Source organism: Bos indicus, chromosome 4 (assembly GCF_029378745.1).
Source record: "Bos indicus isolate NIAB-ARS_2022 breed Sahiwal x Tharparkar chromosome 4, NIAB-ARS_B.indTharparkar_mat_pri_1.0, whole genome shotgun sequence".
Classification (NCBI taxonomy): domain Eukaryota; kingdom Metazoa; phylum Chordata; class Mammalia; order Artiodactyla; family Bovidae; genus Bos; species Bos indicus.
Window position 1 is genome coordinate 67,444,473 of NC_091763.1, and position 20,605 is coordinate 67,465,077.

Here is a 20,605-nt window from a genome sequence, read left to right on the forward strand (position 1 = left end):
CTTGATGTACTCCTTTCCCTATTTGGATCCAGTCTGTTGTTCCATGTCCAATTCTAACTGTTGCTTCTTGACCTGCACACAGATTTCTCAGGAGACAGGTCAGGTGGTCTGGTATTCCCATTTCTTGAAAAATTTTCCACAGTTTCTTGTGATCCACACAGTCAAAGGCTTTGGCATAGTCAATAAAGCAGTAGTAGATGTTTTTCTGGAACTCTCTTGCTTTTGCAATGATACAACAGATGTTGGCAATTTGATGTCTGGTTCTTCTGCCTTTTCTAAATCCAGCTTGAACATCTGGAAGTTCATGGTTCATGTACTGTTGAAGCCTGGCTTGAAGAATTTTGAGCATTACTTTGCTAGTGTGTGAGATGAGTGCAATTGTGCAGTAGTTTGAGCATTCTTTGGCATTGCCTTTCTTTGGGATTGGAATGAAAACTGACCTTTTCCAGTCCTGTGGCCACTGCTGAGTTTTCCAAATTTGCTGGCATATTGAGTGCAGCACTTTCACAGCATCATGTTTTAGAATTTGAAATAGCTCAACTGGAATTCCATCACCTCCACTAGCTTTGTTCGTAGTGATGCTTCCTAAGGCCCCCTTGACTTTGGACTCCAGGATGTCTGGCTCTAGGTGAGTGTTCACGCCATCATGATTATCTGGGTCATGAAGATCTTTTTTGTGTAGTTCTTCTATGTATACTTGGCACCTTTTCTTAATATCTTTTGCTCTGTTAGGTCCATACCATTTCTGTCCTCTATTGACCCCATCTTTGCATGAAATGTTCCCTTGGTATCTCTAATTTTCTCGAAGAAATCTCTAGTCTTTCCCATTCTATTGTTTTCCTCTATTTCTTTGCATTGATCACTGAGGAAGGCTTTCTTATCTCTCCTTGCTATTCTTTGGAACTCTGCTTTCAAATGGGTATATCTTTCCTTTTCTCCTTGGCCTTTTGCTTCTCTTCTTTTCACAGCTATTTGTAAGGCCTCCTCAGACAACCATTCTGTCTTTTTTCATTTCTTTTTCTTGGGGATGGTCTTGATCCCTATCTCCTGTACAATGTCACGAACCTCCATCCATAGTTCTTCAGGCACTCTGTCTATCAGATCTAATCCCTTGAATCTATTTCTCACTTCCACTGTATAGTCATAAGGGATTTGATTTAGGTCATACCTGAATGGTCTAGTGGTTTTCCCTACATTCTTCAATTTAAGTCTGAATTTGGCAATAAGGAGTTCATGATCTGAGCCACAGTCAGCTCCTGGTCTTGTTTTTGCTCATTGTATAGAGCTTCTCCATCTTTCCTTCTCCATCATTACTTTGCCAACAAAGGTCTGTTTAGTCAAAGCTATGGTTTTTCCAGAAGTCATGTATGGATGTGAGAGTTGGACTATAAATAAAGCTGAGCACCGAAGAATTGATACTTTTGAACTGTGGTGTTGGAGAAGACTCTTGAGAGTCCCTCGGACTGCAAGGAGATCCAACCAGTCCATTCTAAAGGAGATCAGTCCTGAATATTCATTGGAAGGACTGATGCTGAAGCTGAAACTCCAATACTTTGGCCACCTGATACGAAGAACTGACTCGTTGGAAAAGACCCTGATGCTGGGAAAGATTGAAGATGGGAGGCGAAGCAGACGACAGAGGATGGATGGCATCAATGGATGTGAGTAGGGAGGCCTGGCATGCTGCAGTCCATGGGGTCATAAAGAGTCAGACTGAGTGACTGAGCTACTGAACTCACTCACTCCCTCCCTCAGTCTTAGTTTCCTCTGAATAGTTATCTTGTTCTCTTTACCTTAGCTGCTCATTCCCTTTTTCACCTGCAAAAAAATGCTGGCAATCACTTCATAATCTCAGATGCAGCAGATTCAAACTCTTCCACCACCTGCCACCTCTGTTCCTCCCAGCTCACTTCTCCAAACATACCACTGTGAGCTGTCGCCCTACAACTGCATTGTCTTTTGATCCACGGATGCTACTGCTCCTTCACGGCCCCCCACTCCTGCAGGTCTTAACCCAATGTAAATCCAAGCTCAGTCCCACATATTCTCAACCTGTGCCCCCTTTGCATGTCCTCCAACTCCTTTGGCCAAACCGCAGTCCTGGCTAAATGCCCCTCTCCACCACTTCATGCCTGCCATTGTGCAGCTCCACATGACCTGAGAAAAACACACGATGTGCCAATTGCTCTCACTCCCGGTTGATGACTGGGATTTCAATGCCAGCAGTCCAAAGCTTACTTCCACCAGTTTCAAGCACCTGGAGGTATGTCTTCTGCCTCCTCGTACCTGGAAGAGTGGTCAGTGGTCATATTATGATAACCCTTCCCCACAACTCTTGCAGTTGGGGCCTTTGGGCCTGCTGCTTTCTCTCCTTGGAGTGTTCTTTTCCTAGGTATCTGCATGCCTTGCTTCTTCCCTGCAACAGGTCTTTACTTCAATGCCATCTCTTCAGTGAGACCTGTTCCTCCTCTCTGCAGTGTCCCCTCCACCCAGCACCAGGCACACACACATGCCCTCACACACCCATGACACTTCCTCTTCCCCTTCTCCTTGTTAGTTTTCTCCTTTGCCCTCACTACTCTCTAGTACGCTGCATGTTTTACCTATTAATGCTTGTTTAATGTTCTTTCTGGAATATAAGCATTTTTTATCTGTCTTGTTTGCCACTGTTTCCCCAATGCTCGGACAGTGTCTATAGCACAGAGAACATGTGTGGTGAATGACTGTTGAATGAAGCAATGTGAGAATGACACAGTTACTGAATAAATGAAAAACAAATGCTTGTACTTATTTACCTACCCTGATGTTTTCCTCAATCTCCTCTCTCCCAACCTAGTTACTGGACCGACTACTAGACGGCGGCTTAATAAGCGAACCTTCTTACTTCCAGAATGTTACAGGATGTTCTAATTACTACAATCTTTTACTGTGCACGGTAATGACAACATTTAAAAAACCATAATAGTGTTTGCTTAAAACTTTTGGCAAAACCAAACTTCCTCAGAATTGGGAAATATTATAGCTGACTTTACACTAGAAAAACATGTCCAAACTATATTGCATTATTTGGTCTACTAATCTATAGGATCTTTTACCTTGCCAATGTTGTATACTGTATAATCTGACCATTGAGAATGTGTGATATTCCGGATAACTCAAAAAGAAAAATCTCTGATTAACACAATTTCCCCCCCAGTAGAGCTTGTTATACAGAAGTTCTTTTGTGAAGAAGAATGGCCAGGATTGCAACTCTGGGTATCAGGCCCCAGAGCTCCAGGCTTGTAGTGAGTTTCTTGAAAATGCCCACATTATTTGTTCTGTACTTAAGACAGCTTGGATAACCCAAACTGCCAAAGCCTTTATGAAAATATTTGCTTTGTCTTACTTTTAACTTAAGATTTTTAATGCATTTAGTATGGCCCTCACTTTAAGCCCTTTGGAATATTCTCAAAGTATTCAAGTAGTTTCTTTCATAGAAGTATGCCAAAGTTGATGTCTATTGCATAGCTTTAATCGAATAAGACAAAGGGAGCCAGAGTGGAGATTTGAAATTGTGTAATCCAAGTCTAGGGTATATGACTATGCATTCTGTTTTTAAAATTGCCTTATTTATGAACTATTTCATATATAATATATAAAGCTAATTTCAATGGAATTTGCCAATGCTGGGGTTTTGGACTTAGATTTGACCAAGAGAAAAACATTTGCTAGGCAAGAAAGAAGCAAAATTTGTAACTCTATTTTTTTCTTCAAAAGTAATGTATTCACAGTTAGCAAAAAATATTGATGATTCACAAAATTGTTGATTTCAAACTTTAACAGTTTTTTAATTATTTCATAACTTTTTGAAAAAAAAAACAGCATTTAGTCCTTTTTTTCCTTTTAGCTTAATGAATCTTACAGAGACTTTTATGCAATGGTTTTAAAAAATAAGGCTCTTGGACAAGTTTTCTTTTGATTTATGTCCTTCATAAAGTATCATCTATTTTTACACTTGATATGTTTTTCCTCTTAAATTATGGAATCCCAGGGACAGAGGAGCCTGATGGGCTGCCGTCTATGGGGTCGCACAGAGTCGGACACGACTAACGTGACTTAGCAGCAGCAGCAGAGTATTTATTTTGTGTGTGTGTTTTTAATAAACAGCAGAACACAAAAAAGAAATCCTCATCTTTTAATCTACCACATCACCTCCCTGGCTTCTTGTGGTCCATTTCACCTTCTTTCCCAAGAGCCTCCAACAAGGAGCAAATTGTCTTTGATAATCTCACCTCTTCATCTTCCCTATCTATCTTTGTCATGAAGGGGGTTTTTAATTGGAGTCACAGATGGCCAAATATTAGTTACAAAAAGGAAAATCCAGCATTTGCAAATTGGATATTGGCTCTGAGAGTATCAGATCATCCAGACTTTTTGGATAAAATTTGAAGTGAAGTGAAGTCACACAGTCATGTCCAACTCTTTGTGACCCCCTGGACTGTAGCCCACCAGGCTCCTCTGTCCATGGGATTCTCCAGGCAATAATACTGGAGAGGGTTGCCATTTCCTTCTCCAGGGGATTTTCCCAACCCAGGGATCGAACCCAGGTCTCCTGCATTGCAGGCAGATGCTTTAACCTCTGAGCTAAATCTCCTCAAAACCCCCAAGTCAAAATGTTTGGGATGAAGACCAGTTAATAGTCATGTCACATCTTGTTCATTGTGGTATGGAAAAGAAAATGTTAGTCACTCAGTTGCTCCATTGTGTTTGACTTTTTGTGACCCCATAGATTATAGCCCATCAAGTTCCTCTTTCCATGGAATTCTCCAGGCAAGAATACTGGAGTATGTAGCCATTCCCTTCTCCAGGGGATCTTCCTGACCCAGTGATCAAACCCGGGTCTCCTGCATTACAGGTGGATTCTCTACCACCCGAGCCACCAGGGAACCTTCATTGTGATATATGTTAGGAAAAATGTGAAGTGTTCCCCAGCATGGTGTTCCCACCCAGTTGTATTTCCTAATGTCTTTTTGATGCCCCTTCTGCCAGGAGCCTGAGGATCAAGGTTACTACGGGAAATTTTTGTCCCTCCCCCACGTGAGACAAGCCATCCACGTGGGAAACCAGACTTTTAGTGATGGAGCCAAAGTTGAAAAGTACTTGCGAGAAGATACAGTCAAGTCAGTGAAACCATGGTTAACTGAAATCATGAATAATTACAAGGTAAGAGGGCTACTTTAGTTGCTATCTATTTTAGGAACTTTTCAGATTACCCAGAGTAGAAGTGATCTTCTTTTACTCGTAATTCAACTCCTACCATTTTTTACTCTTCTGATATCTTACAAATGTAAATAACAACCACTGCATTGTTTGATTTCTTTGAAGTAAAAGTTCTTTTTTTTTCCTTTTAATTAAATCACTTTCCCTTACTAGTTCCTAAAAATGAAATTCTCTTTGGCACATGCCACCTCTCATCATTTCTTGAGAAAAGAGGGATAACAGAGCCAGGAAGATGACTCGCCTAGTGTAAGCCAATTTTCCCCTATTATTGGCTTTATATTATTAATGCCAATGAAATCAGGGCTAAATGAAATCAACTGGTTATTCCAAAAATGCTTTTTGCTTGATAATTGCATTCATTCAGATCACTTAGCCACAGTTTCTTCAGTGTCTACTTCAAGCCAAATGTTGTACTAGGCTGTCAGGTTCAAGTGATGAATGAGACAGTTCAGTTAAGTTCAGTCCTCAGTCGTGTCCAACTCTTTGTGACCCCATGAATCGCAGCACGCCAGGCCTTCCTGTCCATCACCAACTCCTGGAGTTCACTCAGACTCACGTTCAGACAAGGTCCCTGTTTTGAGGCATGTAGAGTTGAGCACTGTAGTATCTGACTGAGATGTTCTGCCTGACTCGATGCTGAAGGTACCAGAGGTTCAAGCAAAGGAGCTATGACCCCTAGAACTCTCACCGTGGGGGAAGGTCTCCACGAGCAGGTGACAGAGAGAAAGTTACCTTGTGCATTTCTTTGCCCTTTCCTTCTCTTCTCACCTCCTCCTCTGATCTTCTAGGACTGTTAGCATTGGTCCTAGGCATGGTTTGGGAACAGCCCGGCAGGGTAAGTATGCTAATGACAGAGAAGATCACCACCAGAGGTGATCTACTTTTTCTCTGTTTCCTGGCAGTGGCAAGAGTAAGGATTGGGATGAAAAAAAAAAAAAAAACAAAAAAAAACCATGGCAGCCAGTATACCAACATGTGAATTAGACAAATGGTAATTTGTACTCAAGTACTTTATTTCTATCTATCTAAAAAATTGTCCTGATACACTGCTTTTATTTGAACCAGACTCCTGCCATTTTATGACATAAGGAATACGCATTTCAGCAATGTCTATGTTGGGACTGTTCAGTGTACAACCCTTAGTACTGTCCAGGGAGTCCTTGGCCTAATGCAACCTTACTAGATTGTAATTCAGAATATGTCCAACCTAAAAGACCTATTTTCTGGTCCTGCCTGTAGTACAAAGAGTTTCAGTCCAGTCCCTGGACATACAACTTTTATTCCTAATAATCTAAGGTTAATGGTATGCAGACTCTACAAACCCATTATAAATCTGGAGAACTTGACAAAATACTTTCTAGGCAAGAAAGAGTCTAACTAGATGAGACAGAGAGAAAGTTACCTTGTGCATTTCTTTGCCTTTTCCTTCTCTTTCAACCACTCTTATCTTTGATTCTGTTGAGGAAATGTAGTGAGTGGTCCTTAGTGCTTGCCTGCTTGGAGCCTTCTCTGAGCAACTTCCCAGTGCTCTGCTGGTTGTCCTCTTCTCTGAACTCTCTGACCATGTGGCCTCTACCGTTGGGAGCATGCTTAGCACACATACTACCATTATGGGCTGTCAGTGGTAGCACCAGCCTCAAGCATACATCAATAATGCATAAATGAATAAATGGATGATTGAAAAATCAGTTCTTTAAACTAGTGCTATGTCAAAAATATATCTATTAAACTTGTTCATAATTCAGCATATATTTATTACCCACAAATTTATTAAACCAAAAAGAAACCCACATCAGTTTCTGTATAGATTACTTAGCATTTATGTCTTCAAGATGAAAACAGTTGGCTATAACATTAAGGAATGCACAATGATTTTCTTGAGTAGAGAGTGGAAAAAGAAGTTCCCATGTATATTTTTTGTGCCCTTGGAAGATAGATTTTCTCACTCTGTAAATTTAACTAGATATGATTCCTTTCTCAACCAAGTGAGGATAGCATGGGGCATATAGTTCACTTGATGATGTAAAGCTCTTTTGATACTGGCTTATCACCATATAGTGTCCACTTGATTGATGAAGAAGAATATGCTGATTAAAGTTGAGCCTGCGTTTTGATATTTAAACATATCTGTCTCTGTTTCCTATGGATCCTAAGCCTGCCAATATGAATCCCAATGAAATCAGAATATTTTCTAAACTTTCAAACTCTCAGTTGCAGAAAAAGAGAATAGATTTGTGATGCAGATAAATCATATGTCCAGAAAGAAAGAGAACAAAGTATGCAGTCAGTCTGAGTGCAGACCAGAAAGCGGCTGCTGCTGGAACAGACTGCATATTCATGGCTAGAGCTGGCATAGGCCACAGGGTAGTGATTATCTTTGGCTTGTCTGTTCATGGTGGTGAACCTCAGTGTGTATGCAGTGGAATCAGAACAACCTAGGCTGGCTTAAAACATTAGTACCCTCGAGGATATATTTATGTAAGACTCAGTACTAATTTGTCATAGAAAATAGTGCACATGTTTCTATTCATAAGAACATGGAAGTCTTTTTCTAGTACTTGATTCATTTTAGCCAATGTGGAGTATTCTCTGATGGGCTGAGGAAGACCTTCATTGGTTTCTGGAAACTTATAGAACTCTTTGTAGCACATCAGTTTCTGTGTAGACTGTGTGAAGACATAACCCTTTTCTTGTGATGACCTACTTGGGATGTGTACTTAAAGTCATTCTCTTTTCAGTAATTTTAGATATTTGTATGGTAAATTTGAAATATCATATTAGCAGTTCCTAAGACAACTAAAAGGAGAAATAATCTGTTGGACTATTGGAGTTACTGATGATTAAATCAGATCATGGTTAAATATAAATCTTACTAGGAGTAACACAATGTAATCCACCAGTGAATAACAAATATCAGGTTGAGCTGATCTCATAAATGCAAGAACATTTTTGCATTAGAAGTTCCATCATGTAATATATCACCTAAAACATTGAAAAAATAAAAAACATTCATCTTAATAGATGCAAAAACTGAATTTGACAAAATCAAAACCCATTTAGGATAAAAGTTAAAAATTTTTTTAATTTATTCATTTATTTATTTGGATGTACCTTGTCTTAGTTGCTGCATGTGGGATCTTAGTTCCCTAACCAGGAACTGATGCTGTAGCTGAAACTCCAATACTTTGGCCACCTGATGCGAAGAACTGACTCATCTGAAAAGACCCTGATGCTGGGAAAGATTGTAGGCGGGAGGAGAAGAGGATGACAGAGGATGAGATGGTTGGATGGCATCACTCATCAATAGACATGAGTTTGAGTAAACTCTGCGAGTTGGCGATGGATGAGGAAGCCTGGTGTGCTGCAGCCCATGGGGTCACAAAGACTTGGGCACGAGTGAGCAACCAAACTGAACTGAACTGAACTGAACTGAACTGAACCAGGAATGGAACTCTGGACCCCTACGTTGGGAGCATGAAGTCTTAGCCACTGGCCATTAGGAAAGTCCCAGGATGAAAGTTTTTAGCAAACTAGGAATGGTGATATCTATATTAGATTCCTACGCTTGCTGTAATGAATTACCACAATCTTGATGGTGTAAACTACAGAAATTTATTTTCTCAAAATCTAGAGGTTAGAAATACGAAGCTACTCTCACTGGGCTGAAAGCAAGGTGTCAGTAGGATGACTCTAATGGGACAATCCATTCTGGCTTCTGGTGGCTGTTGGCGTTCCTTGGCTTGTGGGCATATGATTCTAACATCTCCCTCTGTGCTCACATCGCCTTCTCTTCTGTGATCAAACATCCTATTGGCTTCCTCCTAGAAATATTCATGAGGCTGCATTTAGCGACCTCCTGGATAATCTCCCTATCTTAAGATGCTTAAGTTAATCAAATCTGCAAAATATTTATTTTTTAATTAATTAACACTGTATAAGGTGACATTCACTGGTTCCAACGATTAGGACTAGATATGTTTTAGCAGAGCAGTATTTAGCCTCCCATACTATGAGACTTTCTTGACCTAATAAAAACCTACATGTGTAAAATAGATAGCTAGTGATAAGTTGCTGTATAACACAGGGAGCTCAGCCTGGTGCTGTGTGACGACTAGAGTGGTGGGATGGAGGATTGGAAGGGAGGCCCAAGAGGGAGGGAATACAGGTAAACTTATGGCTGATTCACTTGTTGTACAGCAGAAACCAATACAACATTCCTCCAATTTAAAGAAAAAACCTACTAATAAGCATTATTCTGGTCTATAAACCTTAATATGCATTCTCTTTAAAATCAGGGTTATAGTGATGCAAACAAATAAAAAATGAAAAGGAGGAAAATCCAATTAATAAAAGTATAAGAAATAATGGAATAAAAAATTATTATTTGACGAATAGTATAGTAATAATTGTTTCAGGAAAGAATCAACAGTGGATACTAACATCAGTTAGTGAAAGTATGATGAGAATCAGAATATTTACCTGATCTCAAAGTATCCCCTTTCAAAATGTTTATGATGAAAGGGAAAATAGTAACTTTATTATTTTTTTTTAATTTTTATTTTATTTTTTAACTTTACAATATTGTACTGGTTTTGCCATATATCGAAATGAATCCGCCACAGGTATACATGTGTTCCCCATCCTGAACTCTCCTCCCTCCTCCCTCCCCATACCATACCTCTGGGTCGTCCCAGTCACCAGCCCCAAGCATCCAGTATCGTGCATCGAACCTGGACTGGCGACTCGTTTCATATATGATATTATACATGTTTCAATGCCATTCTCCCAAATCATCCCACCCTCTCCCTCTCCCACAGAGTCCAAAAGACTGTTCTATACATCAGTGTCTCTTTTGCTGTCTCGTATACAGGGTTATTGTTACCATCTTTCTAAATTCCATATATGTGCGTTAGTACACTGTATTGGTGTTTTTCTTTCTGGCTTACTTCATTCTGTATAATAGGCTCCAGTTTCATCCACCTCATTAGAACTGATTCAAATGTATTCTTTTTAATGGCTGAGGAATACTCCATTGTGTGTACCACATGTGTACTCCATATGTACCACAGCTTTCTTATCCATTCATCTGCTGATGGACATCTAGGTTGCTTCCATGTCCTGGCTATTATAAACACTGCTGCGATGAACATTGGGGTACACGTGTCTCTTTCAACACTTTCTAACACCATACACAAAAATAAACTCAAAATGGATTAAAGATCTAAACGTAAGACCAGAAACTATAAAACTCCTAGAGGAGAACATAGGCAAAACACTCTCTGACATACATCACAGCAGGATCCTCTATGATCCACCTCCCAGAATATTGGAAATAAAAGCAAAAATAAACAAATGGGACCTAATTAAACTTAAAAGCTTCTGCACAACAAAGGAAATTATAAGCAAGGTGAAAAGACAGCCTTCAGAATGGGAGAAAATAATAGCAAATGAAGCAACTGACAAACAACTAATCTCAAAAATATACAAGCAACTCCTACAGCTCAATTCCAGAAAAATAAATGACCCAATCAAAAAATGGGCCAAAGAACTAAATAGACATTTCTCCAAAGAAGACATACAGATGGCTAACAAACACATGAAAAGATGCTCAACATCACTCATTATCAGAGAAATGCAAATCAAAACCACTATGAGGAAAATAGTCACTTTATAGTGGAGAAACCTGGCACATGAATGTATATGTGCTGTTGCTCAGTCGTGTCCAGCTCTTTGCAACCCCATGGACTGTAGCCCACCAGGCTTCTCTGCCCATGGGATTTTTCAGGCAAGAATATTGGAGTGGGTTGCCATTTCATACTCCAGGGTATCTTCTTGACCTAGGGATCGAACTCAAGTCTTCCACATTGGCAGGCAGATTCTTTACTACTGAGCCACCTGGGAATTCCTGGTGATGGGACAAATCTACATTATGTGTCTCCTGATGTATTATACTGAGGACACAACAATGCTAATGTGTGTTGCCAAAAGTGTATAGCAGGGGACTTCCCTGGTGGTCCAGTGGTTAAGAATCCACCTGTCAATGCAGGAGACATGGGTTTGATTCCAGGTCAGGGAAGATTCCACATGCCCTGCAGAAAGCAAGCCTGTGTACCACAACTACTGAGGCTGCATGATAAACCCTGGTGGCTACAACTACTAAGCTCCCCTGCTACAACCACTGAAGCCCTTGTGCCTAACGCATATGCTCCACAAGAGAAGCCACCCGGATGAGAAGCCCGAGCACCGCGATTAGAGAGTAGCCTCCTCTCACCGCAACTAGAGAAAAACTGCTCACAGCAACAAAGACCCACCACAACCATAAATAGATAAATAAAAATTTTAAAAAAGAATGCACAGCGTGAATTTGATCATGAGACAACAGCAGACAAACTCAAATCAGGGGACAAATTTAGCCACAAAGTAACTGGCTAATGCTTGTCAAAAGGTTATGAAAGAAACACACACACACATACACACACAAAGACTGAGAGATTAAGGAGACTTTACAACTATATATATATAACATGTGCTTTTTATTGCATCCAGGACCAGAAAAAGTATATTAAGGAACAACTGAAAATTTTTAAAATAAAATTTGTAGCAAGAAAATAGTATTATGTCAATGTTAATTTTCTAGTTTTGATGATTATATGATGGTTATTTAAAATGTTAATATTTTGAAGGCTACATAAAGAATCTGCAGGACTTCTTTATACTATTTCTTTAACAACTTTATTGAAAATATATTTCACATACTACAGAATTCAAATTTATGGTTTTTTAAATATTCACAAATTTTTGCAGCCATCATCACTATTTAATTTTAGAACATTTTTGTCACATTCCCCCCAAATTCCTTATGCTTTAGGAGTAATTCTCATTTATACACTGATTGTAAGTAAGTTGTATCCTGATTTTCAAAGTAATAAAATGCAATGGGGAAATGAATAACTAGGTGGATAGATAGATAGATTGCTGCTGCTGCTAAGTCACTTCAGTCATGTCTGACTCTGTGTGACCCCATAGACGGCAGCCCACCAGGCTCCCCCATCCCTGGGATTCTCCAGGCAAGAACACTGGAGTGGGTTGCCATTTCCTTCTCCAATGCATGAAAGTGAAAAGTAAAAGTGAAGTCGCTCAGTCGTGTCTGACTCTGTGCTACCCCATGGACTGCCATCTACAAGGCTCCTCCGTCCATGGGATTTTCCAGGCAAGAGTACTGGAGTCGGGTGAGATAGATAGATTAGGGCATCTCCAAAGTCTAGGAAATATAGCCCATATCCTGTAAAAGCTATTGGCTTTAACTCCCTTGCTCTTTGTAGAAGTCCCCTGGTCCTCCTTAGTACTTTCTGATAAAGAGGTTACACATTTTTCTTATGAAGATTCTTGCTAAAGATTCTGAATATGTTTTCAACCTCCTTTTTCTGTTTGGCTACAGTTCTTGCCTGTGTAAAAATATACTCTTTTCAAAGACTAAAGAGTACATGAGAGAGAAAGGGAGAATGTGATTGTGTATGAGTGTGTGTGGTATATTTCCTGTATGAAACGATTATTTCAAAAAAACTGGAGCTACAGCTATATACATAGAGGCCATTTGTATCCACAGCAAAACATTGCCCTTGGATTGAGGTTGCGGTTGTTGCTGAATTGTCTGCAAGGTCACTGCAGTTTTAAGAAGGACCATCTCCAAAGGCCAATACCTCCATATGCTTTTGCTTTTAAAGGTTAAATTGCCCTTGGGTAGGGCTTAGTTTGCTGTGTTTAAAAGTTCATCTAGTCAGGAAATTGTAAATATAAAGTTACATTTCCCTGTCACTTATCATTCTGCAGCTCATTAAGTTTCAACTAATTGCATCTTCAGAATTCAGAATCTTAGAGTTTCTCAGCTTTACCACCAGACTGAAATCTTAACACCCAGGTCGTTAGAGTTTTATTTACTTATCCTAGCCTATCAAAAGATCTTCGTTTAGAAATGGGCAATTCCTGGCTAATGGATGTGACTCAGGACTTTGAAAGGTAAATATTTCTAGTAATCTAACTCATTTTAGCAGTCATTCTAATTGCTTGTGGCATTTTCCTTAATAACATTTTCTGATGGCAAAATGTCTATGATAATATTGCCAGGAAACTAGATTTGATAAATGTCTAGCATACCAATAAAATTTTAACACTTAAACGGGCCTGATTCTTCAGCAGCTAAATTGGATTCTGAGCTTTTGTTACACTATGATGACATCTCATGTGATCACTTTTCTTCCAAACCCTTTGAAAACCTTAAGGAGAATGCCAGTACCATTCTGTGAAAGACTTCTGTGAGGAGGGAATAATTCTTAGAGAAGCATAGCAGAGGAGAGGGAAGCTAATCCTGAGACACTTGCCTTATGTAATCGTACTATTGATAAGGAATGATCACTTGGCAGGCAAATATAAAGTGTGCATTTGAAAATCAGTTTTACTGCAGAGCTCCTCACAAATTACTTTCACCTGTTTTAGTTATAATTCAAGTCAAGAGTAGCATTAACTTTTTTTATTTAATGAGGCATGCTTTTTCTAGGCCTCTTTGATTTTTAAGCATTTCAGTGAATAAAGGGGAAAAGAACACCCATACATTATTTTTTCTTTTATTACCCATAAATTATTAAACAGACTTTGATTTCATCCCAAATTGCCATGCTAGTGCCAAACACCTTTAATTGTTTGTCCTTTAAATTAATGTTGGGATGAAATATGCAAATAACAACCAGCATATATTTTTATTTACTCTTACTTATTTTTTTAAGACATTTGATAATTCTACTGTGTGAATTGGCATATTTTAAGTTGATTTGCTTGGTGAGCATGTCATCATTTTGTTGTTGTTTTTCATTCACTCAGTCGGGTCTGACTCTTTGCAACCCCATGGACTGTAGCATGCCAAGTTTCCCTGTCCTTCACCATCTCCCAGAGTTTGCTCACACTCATGTCCATTGAGTCAGTGATGCCATCCAACCACCTCATCCTCTGTCACCCCCTTCGCCTCCTGCCCTCAATCTTTCCCAGCATCAGGGTATTTTCCAACGAATCAGCTCTTTGTATCAGGTGGCCAGAATATTGGAGCTTTAGCATCAGTCCCTCCAATGAATATTCCTGGATGATTTCTTTTAGGATTGACTGGTTTGATCTCTCTGCAGTCCAAGGGAATCTCAAGAGTCTTCTCCAGCACCATAATTCAAAGGCATCAGTTCTTCAGTGCTCAGCCTTCTTTATGGTCCAGCTTCTTTATGGTCATATCTGTACTTGACTACTGGAAAACCCATCGCTTTGACTATATGGATCTTTGTCGGCAAAGTGATGTCTCTGCTTTTTAATACACTCATAATTTTGCCAAGGTTTTATTTTGTTGCATTCAAAGGTACCTCATGCTGAAAACATTAGAAGGTACATTTGTGATTTATGGCAACATTAAAGTGGAATTTAATCTTGAGCCATCTAAATACAGCAGAGTGAGGGTGGTAAGAGAAGAAAGATATTAAATGCTGATACCATTGGTTATGTAGATTCCAAGGACCTAAAAATCAGCAAGCTTAGAAATGCACATTTGAATCCAGATGCTGTGAAATTCAGTTGTTATGAAACACAAGCAATTACATCAGTTGACTTTACTTTGAAAAGATGAATATGGAAAGAGTGAGAGGAGTATTGCTTTCTGGATACAGTGAGGACTCCTTCTTGTGCAGTAGAAGTCACTGTGCTGCAGTAGCTTCTCAGTCTTTACTCCTTGTGTCTTGGTAAAACAGAAGATGCTTAGTGATGGTAACACATTCCAACCGATTGGACCACTGGACACCAGTTGTCTTCAAAGCAGTGTGTGCCCACCACCATTCCCTGGGTCATGGGAGGGAAAAGTGTACATTAATATTTTTTAAAGGAAATTTAAAACTAAGCATTATTTATGTTTAGTAGATGGATTGGCACTAGGGCACTTATTTATCTCTGTGATAGTCACATTAGATGTGATAGAGCCAGAGTGCAAAGCCAGGATTTGGATTTGGGTTTTGGTTTTTCTAATCATAGTCATCATCATTTAAGTCCATTTGCCACAAAATCTGACTCCAGGTGCAGTATTCTGACCGCTGTTTCCTCTCCTTCCCTGTAAATGTGAGTAACTTAATCCAGTGGCTGTTGGCCTTGGCCTTTTGGTCCAGTAGGGAAAGCAGCATTTGCATACTTCCCACCACCTGAGGAAGCTGCAATCGCAACCTCTAGGGCTTTTCCCACAGGCTTTTCACCACTGAATTTGCCTGCCCTGCATTGTAGAAGTGATCTAACCATGCCCTTGTCATGGGGCAGCCTATGCCATCTCCTTGCTTATTATGAGTGTGAGCAGCTTCTAATGTTGTCAGGTAAACAGTGCTTCAGCACAGCATTCCTGTGCGGAACGACATGACTGAATGAAAGCCAGAAGGACCTTCAACCAAGCTTTCAAAAAATCGCTCTGAGCAGGAGCCCTTGACTGCCTTTGTCTTGATTTTCCTCACCTTGTGCTCTGTTCACTCTGCATATTCACATCTGTTTCTTCAGCATCTCAGCAGTCCACATTGAGTGATAATGATAACGTCAGGGAACAGGGAGCTGGCACGGGGACTGATGGCAAGAGGTTTTCCTGCAGCTCCCGTCTATTTCTGCTGGAACTAAAAGTGCTTCCGCCTGCCAATGCCGGAGACACAGATTCAATCCCTGGGTCAGGAAGATCCCCTGGAAGAGGAAATGGCAACTCACTCCAGTGTTCTTGCCTGGAAAATTCCATGGACAGAGGAGCCTGGTGGGCTACAGTCCAAGGGGTCACGCAGAATTGGACATGACTGAGCATAACACAACCAATAACAATAGGTGAGAGGTGATGTCAGAGGTGAGTGGATCAGAAAGGGGTATGAGAACAGACCCTGAAACAAGCTGAGCAAAAGGCTCCCTGGAGTGGGCCCCCAGGACTCTTCAAATGAGACAAAAATATTCTGGACATTATTAAAGGTCATTGTAAGTGTGACGTTCTGGGTAGTTAAACATTTTTCTCAGATCCCTGGATTGGAGTAATGGCTTAGTGGATTATTTTCAAGTTGGCTTTACTTATTGTTCCATTCTAAAAGCAACTAAAGTATTTAGAGTGAAGTTGCAAGTTAATTTCATTTCAAGTTAAGTTACATGAAATTAAAAGATACTTGCTCCTTGGAAGGCAAGCTGTGACAACCTAGAAAGCATGTTAAAAAGCAGAGACGTCACTTTGCCAACAAAAGTCCATATAGTCAAAACTACTGGTTTTTCCAGTAGTCATCTACGGATGTGAGAATTGGACCATAAAGAAGGCTGAGCGCCAGAGAAATGATGCTTTTGAATTGTGGTGCTGGAGAAGACTGCTGAGAATCCCCTGGACTGCAAGGAGATCAAACCTGTCAATCCTAAAGGAAATCAACCCTGAATATTCATCTAAGGAACTGATGCTGAAGCTGAAACTCCAATACTTTGGCCACCTAATGCAAAGAGCCAACTCACTAGAAAAGACCCTGATGCTGGGCAAGATTGAGGGCAGGAGGAGAAGGGGGTGACAGAGGATGAGATTGTTGGATGGCATCACTGACTCAATGAACATGAGTTTGAGCAAACTTCGGGAGATAGTGAAGGACTGAGAAGCCTGATGGGCTGCAGTCCATGGGGTCACAAAGTCTGACACAACTTAGCAACTAAACAACATCAAAAGTTGAAGAAAGCAGAAATAACTTTCTTTGACAGAAAGACATTTTATTTGTGTTATCGCGGGACACTCACTCAAGCTCCCTGCCCCACTTTCATTCTTCACTCATCTTGGCAGAACCAACTGGTAGGAGAACGGCAGGAACACTCTAAGAGTGTTTTTTCCAAACTCGTTTTTTCTCTTTCTTTCTTTGTCTTCCTTAAACCTGGAAGCCAAATTTGTCTCATTTGAAGAACGACTTGGTTGCATAAATGACTGCTGTTTCATTCAATGGTTGCATTATTTTTCTGTCAAGTCTCCTCCAGGCGGGCTCTGGGGACTCTGGCTTCCAGAGTATTGCAGCACTATATCTCCGCGAAGTCACCAGGATCTCAGAGGCCCCAGAGTGAAAACAATGGGCGACTGGGGCCCAGGCGTTGTCCCTGGAAGGATGACAAGTCGGCCTCCAGTGGTGAACATTGCTAAACATTATACTCCATAGCTGAAATTGTTTTTCTTTTGCAGCTGAGCTTTTGAGAAACCTTTGGGAATTGCCCTGGGTTGAGTTGGATATTAGTGAAATTAATTCTCAGCTATTCAGGAGAAAGTTACTGTAGGTGGGTCATGCTAATTGCTCCAGGCAGAAAGAACTCCCCGGTATGTTGGGGTTTGTAATAGAAGAATGATAAGTAAAGCAGCCAGAAGAGGAAGTGTGGAGGGCTGCTTTGTAGGAGTTTCATTGATTTAGCATCTGTAAGGAAAGTTTATTTTTTTAAAAAATCTTTTTTTTTTTTATTAGTGAACAGGAGAACATTCAAAACTAAGACAGATAGCAGCCAACTGGGAATGCTGTGCAGTTTGGAATAGCTTAGGCTGCTGTTCAATCATTTCCCCAAACAGGAAACCACAAAATGTTAGAGATTAAGGTCACTGGATCATTGGGAAAAGAGCATAACTTTGTCTGCAAAGTATTATGGTGGATTGTAAATGGGCCAAAATATAAGCATAAATCTTTCGTCTAAAAATGTAACAACAAAAATCCAGCCTTCTCGCAAAAGCTCGGTTTGCTTTCCTGTTGTACCAAGAGACTGAAGCCTCCTCCTGTGGCATTTCTGTAATTTTCCTAATAAGTAGAGGAGTAATTGGGGAAATAAAGAGAAATGCTTTGTATGGTTTGTCATCAATACATGTGTTTCGGTTTGGATTTTTAAAAACGGTTAAAGTTTAGATCAGAAAGTGGCCCTTGTGTGATTTATTTTCAATCTGAAGCTTTAATATGGGTGACAGTGAAAATATAACAAAATGCACATTTATATACATTTCTGCCCCAAACCCCTTCTTTCAAGTGTTCGGTTATACGCATGCTAAGTTGCTTCAGTCATGTCCGACTCTGTGCAACCTCCAGGCTCCTCTGTCCAAGGGATTCTCCAGGCAAGAGTCCTGGAGTGGGTTGCCATTGCCTCCTCCAAGTTTGGTTGCATAGGAACCATTAAAAGCACAGGTATCTTTTTTCTCCTTTGAGTGTCATGTGCTCCTCCCACCAACTTAACTTAAAGTCAAAATCTGAGTTTAGAGGCTGTGAGTTCTTCTTAGATGAGTCAGCAAGTAAACCGGTCTGTAGATATCTATAGTTGACACAGTTGGTTGTTTTATGTCTGCCTGGAAAATATTTATCCTTCATAAGCATTTACTAAGTAAAATAAGGATTAATCATCATCTGATTGTGTTCACTGGGTTTTTCCTAGAGGGAGGTTTTCTTGCTGAGAGAAGTTAAATTACGAAGAAACTACTGACTTATGTACGTGCAGAACCTGAAAAGTTTATGCTTTGGAATATTAAAATGAGTAGATTTGAGAAAGATTAAAGTGAAACTGACTTTTTTAACTCCTCTTTTTAAGGAAAACTTAGAGAATGAAAGAGTAACCTGCTTTTCTTCCTCTGATTATTCACTCTTTTGAAAAGTTTTTTAAAATCTAGGGTTATTAGGAGGACAGGAGGCACATCTTTTCATGTCTATTCTCTTGGTGCCCAATCCTTTGGCTCTCCGTGAAAGTCAAAGTCAAGCGCTCAGTCGTGTCTGATTCTTTGCGATCCTTTGGACTACACAGTCCATGGAATTCCAGGCGAGAATACTGGAGTGGGTAGCCGTTCCCTTCTCCAGGGGATCTTCTCAACCCAGGGATCGAAACCAGGTCTCTCACACTGCAGGCAGATTCTTTCCCAGTTGAGCCACCAGACTAAATGGAAATTTCATGGGAGCAGATTAAGCAAATACTTGCCATGTATAAGTGAGCACACACTCCTTTCTCTAACTCAGACCAAAGCCCACTTCCCTTCCATTTCAGATGGAAGTGAAACTTAGCTGCCTATGGATCCAGGAAGGAAATAAAATAAATGAGTAGTGTTGGACTGTGACATACTGATCTTTCTTTTCTATCTATGACAGAGACATGGATACAGAGGAATATTTTTTTCTCTTCTAAGAACAACAGTAGCATAAGCATTGAATAAATGACAGCTGCTCTTGAACCTCTGTTGGGGGTGGAGGGAGACACTCAGGAAGGGGGAGGACTGTGTCTTAGGGGGACAACTACTGCCCAACCTTTGCCCCTAGTAGCCAGGTGGAAATATGGGCCAGTGTGGTCCGGTCTCCCAGTATTTAAATGCCAGCATCTAATTGCAAAAACAACAACAACACCCTGTGGACTGGATGGATATGTCTGCAAGCTAAAAACAGGCCCCTGGCAGCCAATTTAAAACTTCTGCACTCCACTATGGAAGTTTATTTTTCAGAGTATTCTTGATATAAATTAACAAAAACATGAATGAAACCTTGCTTTTCAGGTTACAGGATATTTTTACATCTTGTATCCCATTTGGTCCTCCCAAGAACTAGGATATTCCATTTCACAGAATACAAAAACTAAGGCTCAGAATGGATAGATGACATCTCCAGGGTCACTCAGTAGCCCAGGCTTTGGGAAGCTGAGCCAGGTCTGGAGCTCAAGGCTCCTTTCTGCAGGTGTCATAATAACTTTTATAAGCCCCTAATGTTTGTTTCATCAAATTGATGATTTCGTGCAGTTATGTTAGAACTCCCACATCCTAGGAGTTATTCTAACTCTTACTTACATCCTAAATCACAGTTTTAATTCACAGGCAACATCTCACTTGGAAATAATGAAGTTATTTGAATAGCTATGTTGAATTATTCTAATGTGATGATGATAGCCAGTATTAACTGAACACTTACTATCTGCCTAGGATATGGACAGCTTTACATGCATTGTGTTATGTAATTCTCCCAATGACCTTCCCTCATAGATGTTTCTCTTCTATCCATTTTACAAATGAGGAAACTGAGCTCTAGACAGGCTAAGTAACTTAATATCAAGATAATCTTGCAAGTAAGTGACAGAGCTCAGTTCATACCCAGCCACAGGGCCTGTGCTCTTATTCTAAACATGTATCCTTCATTCCAAAGAGTCACGCTTACATGTAAGTGTGCTCCTTGCATGTGTAATTACAAATAAAGAACAGACTACGTGTTCTGTGTCCTCTGAGCAGGGGTGGTGGTAGTGACTAGGGCAGGGTGGAAGAGGGCTTAGGAGCACACAGTTTGCATTCAGGCAGATCTGAACT

General features: G+C 40.2%; 1 protein-coding gene across 5 annotated transcripts in view; it reads left to right on the plus strand.

Annotated features, from left to right (window-relative positions):
- CPVL (carboxypeptidase vitellogenic like) overlaps positions 1 to 20,605 on the plus strand; it is a 130,347-nt gene that overhangs the window by 78,631 nt on the left and 31,111 nt on the right. For 3 of the 5 annotated variants that reach the window (XM_070787900.1, XM_070787902.1, XM_019959441.2), the window contains 2 exons: positions 2,837 to 2,935; positions 5,029 to 5,202. In XM_070787900.1, the coding sequence (XP_070644001.1) occupies positions 2,837 to 2,935; positions 5,029 to 5,202 (273 nt within the window). Of the gene's footprint in view, positions 1 to 2,836; positions 2,936 to 5,028; positions 5,203 to 8,380; positions 10,286 to 20,605 lie in introns of those variants that run through there. The other 2 variants (XM_070787903.1, XM_070787901.1) reach the window with 2 other exon arrangements.